Source organism: Azolla caroliniana, unplaced genomic scaffold, assembly GCF_043228905.1.
Source record: "Azolla caroliniana isolate FFs.n. ecotype wild unplaced genomic scaffold, voAzoCaro1.0.p SCAF_18, whole genome shotgun sequence".
Taxonomy (NCBI): Eukaryota; Viridiplantae; Streptophyta; class Polypodiopsida; order Salviniales; family Salviniaceae; genus Azolla; species Azolla caroliniana.
The window spans coordinates 18,103,662-18,109,431 of NW_028230453.1; the positions used below are offsets into that span (position 1 = coordinate 18,103,662).

The 5,770-nt window shown below is 41.0% G+C and overlaps 1 protein-coding gene across 1 annotated transcript; it reads right to left on the bottom strand.

Annotated features, from left to right (window-relative positions):
• Positions 1-383: 383 nt before the first annotated feature.
• On the bottom strand, positions 384-4,748 carry LOC147852583 (protein IQ-DOMAIN 17-like). The gene is made up of 6 exons (XM_087334121.1): positions 4,616-4,748; positions 3,151-3,274; positions 2,604-2,957; positions 2,136-2,366; positions 1,814-1,927; positions 384-1,543 (listed from the first exon to the last, which is right to left on the bottom strand). Exons 2-6 carry the CDS (start codon positions 3,241-3,243, stop codon positions 674-676), a joined length of 1,662 nt encoding a protein of 553 aa, XP_087190247.1. The 5' UTR covers positions 3,244-3,274; positions 4,616-4,748; the 3' UTR covers positions 384-673.
• Positions 4,749-5,770: the final 1,022 nt, after the last annotated feature.

The following is a 5,770-nucleotide window of genomic DNA, read 5'->3' on the forward strand; positions in this document are numbered from 1 at the left end:
AGGGGAACAAGGTTGGATTGGAGTGGCGATCTTCACAAGCTGAAATAGTTGTTCGCTTCTTGAGATATTGGGGATAATGGTAAATGGGGGCATGCAAAATGATTTTGTCCAATTATGAAATGATTTGGCAATTCTTCTTGTCAAAATCTTACTGATTCACCAACATTCTTCTTGACTCTGTTTCCATGGCTGATAGTAAAAGCAGGTTAAAAAATGATTAATTAAACAAGCTACTTGTGTGCCGTACATGATTGCTTCACATGAGCAACACCATACCAATGAAGGTTATTGTTAAATAGGCATTTTACCAATGGGCAGGCATGCATGAGAAATTGTTATGTAATCAGTTTATGTTTCTATTAGATTTTCCATAACATATGAAATAGGCAAGATGGTCAAATAGGCATTGCAGAAGAAATACAGAAAAATTTGACTTGCTGATGGGGCCAGGCCCCACAAAACTCCAGCAAGAAGCAAAACCTCACTCAACAAAAAAACAGTCAGAAATGCTCCTAATCATGTGACCTTGACCTTGAAATGAGGCTAACTATGCTGGCATATCACTAGATTCTATCAACAGCTTTATATTGCCAGTTTTATATATACATGAAACAATGATATTTGTTAGCATACTAATGTCAACTACTGGCAAAACATTGTCTGGAGAGTTCTCTTAGCCACCACCTGCTCTAGATGAACTTCTAATTGAAGAGAAACCTTTGGTGCTTGCACTCCGGAAAGTCTGCCATGGAATGGAATTGGGCTTCAGCTGGGCCGGTAAAGATGTCCTCCTTTTAGAGATAGGCGAGGTTTTTTCATCCAAATCTGGTCTTAACTTAGGATTGCTCTGGGATCGAGCTTTGGCTTTTGCAGATTGTGTTACAGCCATATAGCTAGGGATGGTCGGGGAGTTTGTCGTCAGATTCTCTTGCATTCCTTTCAGTGGCCCTGAAAAGCTATGCCTTTTAAATACACCCTTGTTCTTTGGCATGGCCTCTACAGGCAATGCTTCTCGTCGAAAATGATCATGTTTGACATTAGAAGTACTTCCATCTTGAAGGCCTTTCGCCATCGTTTCACTGTGAGCCTCTAGAGCAGCAGAGGCATTGGGAGTGCAAGTGCTCCTTGAAGAACTTGACTTGGTTGGCTTCATAAGCCTAGAGGAAATGGAGGTTGTTAACGTTTGTTGTTTAGTGGAGAGCTCGCAAGATGTCAGGGTTTCACCTTGTTGAGAATCTACTGGATTCTCAGCCAAAGAACTCGGCGGAAATTTAGGCAAATTCAGTTGTTGGGAATCTTCTTGTAATATTTCCGAGGTAGGATTCTTGAGAGGTGGATGTTTTTTCTCAAGCTCATCTTCAGCTTTCAAGTGGCCTTCTCTCTTTACACCTTCATCTATAGGTTTCTCTTCACATTCGTCCAAATAAGCAGTCTCCCATGGCCGGGCAGCCATCCACCTCTCAAGCCAGCTCCAACCCCAATGAGACTGATCATGGTCACCATCAAACACCAAAGAATTTTGTTTCCGAGCTGAGGTCCAGAGCTGGGAAAAAAACAAATATGTTAAACAGGAGATTACAGAAGTGATCTTTCTCAAAGCAATTTGTATATGCTTGGCCAAAAGTGATTCCTGGAGAAACTGGAAAGAAAAATTTCTTATTGGTTCTCTGATGAAAAATTACATTGGATTAGACTTTTTAATCAGGGATATCAATATCATTTTAAGAAAGATAAGCACACATTTTTAACATCTGAGCATATTTTTTAATTTTCCAAACAAGAAAGTGGAACAAATGCTAGTTATTGTACTTACTTGGCGAGAAAATGCATAGGCCAATGCTCGTTCTCGCTTCGCTGCTGCTTCCTGACGGCTCCGAAGTTTTGCATCCACCTCCTGAAGTGTCCCAGTGCTTGAATCCCAGCCTTCCTAAAAAGTGCCCAAAATAGAAAATTGATTAAAGTTGTAATGTGCAATGTAAACTCTACAGTGACCTAATGGGTTCAAGTTCTAATCTTATCCTTGGTTATCACACATGGCTTTAAATAACATTATTAAAGTCTTTAAGAGGGAGAAATGACCTACAGGACCGAAACTCACACCCATGTCAATCTTAACATCAAAAGAGATTATTTACCACAAGACATTCCTTTGGGGTGCCATCAGTTTGCATTCTCTCTCGAAGCTTCTGCTGTACAGCTTGACCTTCTTCTGACATGCGAACACGCCTCGCACGAACCCGAGCCTGTACTCTCACTAAAGCTTGTACACAACGCAAGGTTGTTCCAGCTTGCCTTCTCACCATATGTCCTCTCACTAGCGCTTGCAGCCTTACTAAACCTTTCAATGCCCTCAGAGCTCTTCGGGCCTAAATGGAGAAAAGTGTATTGTAGAGACATACTCAGTTTCACAAATATGAAGAAAGAGATCAAAGAGCCACCGATAAACAAAGAAAAGATCAAGCAAAGATAAGCAGCCCCAAGCATTCTGTTCTAAAAATATGCTAAATGATACCACAGAAACACCAGTAAAGAGAGAAGAAGCTAAGAAGAGAAACCCTGAGCATACAGTTTTATAAATATGCGAACGGAGACCAAAGACCCACCAAATATCCACGAAATGCCGTTTGTATAAGAATCGCTGACTTTTCCTCAAGGTCCATCTCCATGACAGAAAAATGGTCACCCCTTTTGTTAACCACATTTTCGATATCCTTAGGATGCAGATCAGCAGCCAAGGCATCTTCACCTACACTTACATCCCTTGCTTCCTCAGAAGTGGAAATGAGCTCTGGGACAACTGATTCTTGTTTGGCCTCCTCATGCAATATGGTGGGAGTTACACTAGGGGGCTCATCTCTTCTTGGCGGCAAACATTCCGAGGGTGTCAAAGACTCAAAGTTTGTATTTTGTGCTGACGACTTGCCAAAACTCCACCGATGCTTCTCCTTATTCTTCTTCTGCAACATATACATTGAAGCATGTCAAAAAGCTGACTAATTGGATTAGATCTAGAAAACAATTAGTAGAAGACCTAAAATAATTTCGATTAAAACCAAACATTGTTTTCAAAATAATGCATCAGACAATCATTTTCCATCAATTATAAAAAGAAATTCAACTTTTCTTTTGAGATATTTGAACATGACCTACCACACGTGTTGGTAACGCATCATCTGCAGTAGACTGTGAGGCTTTCTTCCCTGAAAACAGAGACTTGATCCATTTTCCAGGTGACTTCCCCATCCCCACAAACTAAATTGAGCTGATAAACGAACTGCAAGGAGAGAACGATACATATCTCATAAAAACCATGTACAATAAAGACATGATAAAAGCACCACGAACAAGAAAGAAAGGAAGAAGGGCTAGCAAAAAAAACTGTTTTTCATTCATTTTAACTTAAAACTATGCTCACTACAGACTATAGATACGAGAAGAGAGACTATGGATAATTATTAATCATGCATGTTATGAACATTTGTGGAACCTTAGATTAAGGAGGTCGATTAGGACAAAGATAAGTCCATTAACTTGTGGACAACCACCCAGTTGGTCATTGTCTGGACAAAGTACAATCCGGATGCGGCTCCATAGTGCATTCTTCTTGACATTTCCATCACCTCCTCACTCACTTACAGCAAACGCATATCATACCTTTCATCTTCCTTCTCTCCATAGTATACATGTTAGCAACACCATTATTTAAAAAAAGAATGGTTTACCAACAAAAAGGATCAGAATCAACTATGAACCAAACCTAGTCAATCTTGGGTTACTCTATTTATAGCTAGAGTCAATGCTACATTCCTCCATGACTAGATGATGAATCTACTTACGCCCAGTTTTCCAGGAACATGCTATATATATGCAGTCAGCTGGGTGGATGGAGAGCCTCTTGTCTCGGGTCTCATGAAACCTCAACTTCAGTAATCATTGTGGGACGTCCATGGCAGGAAAGGTGCGATAACAAGGACGGGGTCTCGCCTATTTTAGGAAAAAGGTCTGAACATGAGCAAAAACCAATTTATGGAAATTTGCCTGCTTTGTGAAGTGCCAAGGAAAGACAATGACCCAGTTTTTGAAATTGGGCACTTTGCGAGAAGATCCAAGCAAAGTACATGGATCCAATTCGGGGAAAGAGATGAACAAGGATAGAGACCAGTTTCTGGGCAGGATGAGAACGGGGGGGGGACCAAATGATGGCTATTTCCTTGTTATATTCACAGTGAGAGCTCAACAAAATGGAACAGTACAAGGGAGAGCTTCGCTCAAAATGCAAAAAGAAGAAGAAAGCAAGCAAGCAAGAGGCTGCTGTTGCTCTTACAGTGGAAAATAGAAGAAGTAAAGGAAGGTTCTAAAATACATTGTTAGGCCGAAGCAGAAACCCAGAGGGTAATTAATAAAGCTATAATTTGGACGGAGTATATCGAGGGAGAAGAGATTAAACCCAGAAAAAACAAAAAAAACGCAACAATCTTCAGGGAAGGCTGCAGCTGTGGAGGATGCCTTCTATTCTCAGAATAGCCATACCTGTCCTGTTTTCAAAGAGAGAGAGAGAGAAAGAGAGAGAGAGAGAGAGAGAGAGAGAGAGAGAGAGAGAGAGAGAGAGACTTACCTTACGAAGCAGGTACTGAAGAATGCTACTCAGCCGAACCCACTAAAAGTATGCAGGTTCTGTCCCTTGTATATATGTACATATACAAACATACATACATGTGTGAAGAAAAAAGAAATCAGAGAATCAGAGCCAGAGAGAGAGAGAGAAGGAGAGGGAGGGAAGAACAGAGTAATCTAAAAGGACAGAGAGAGAGAGAGAGAGGGAAGAACAGAGTAATCTAATAGGACAGCTCTGAGAGAGAGAGAGAGAGAGAGAGAGATAGAGAGAGAGTTAGGGGTGGGTTCATACTTAGTAGTAGTAAAGAGAGAAGAAACCCCTCCCTTAAGGGAAACTGGGTAGACTGATAAAGCTTGTTCGAGGCACACTATACATTGTCAACAGGTCTCTCGGACAGACACACCCTACCCTGCATTGGCGCATATGGCGGACAAATGGAAATGGGCTCTAGCATGTGTTTCGGGCTTTAATGGTGGACGAATTGTGATGGGCTTTTTAGCATGTATCGTTGTGGATGGCAAACAAATGAGATGTAGACTGTTATCGTTTATTAGTGTGGACAGCAGGGATAGGCTCTATTGTTTCTGTCGGCATGAACAACGAACAAATGGGATGGGCTCTAGTTTGTATTAGTGTGGATGGTAGACAAATGGGATAAACTATATCGTTCTATTGGTGTGGATGGTAGATTGTTATCGTTAATTAGTGTGGACAACAGGGATAGTGCTCTATCATTTTATCGGCATGAACAACAAACAAATGGGATGGCTCTAGTTTTTGTATCGGTGTGGATGGTAGACAAATGGGATAAACTATATCATTCGATCAGCATGAACAAGGAACAAATGGGATGGGCTCTAGTTTGTATTGGCTAAATGGTAGACAAACAAGGATAGACTCTATCGTTCTGTCGACATGAACAATTGACAAATGGGATGGGCTCTAATTTGTATCGACGTAGATGCATACAAATGGAATATATTCCATCGTTCTATCGGCATTAACAACAGACAAATGGGATGGGCTCTCACATGGATCGGTGTGGATGGCAGACAAATGGGATGAACTCTATCGTTCTATCGGCGTGAACGACACGTATCAGTGTGGACAGTAAACAAATGGGATAGACTCTATCATATATTGGCATGAGATGCT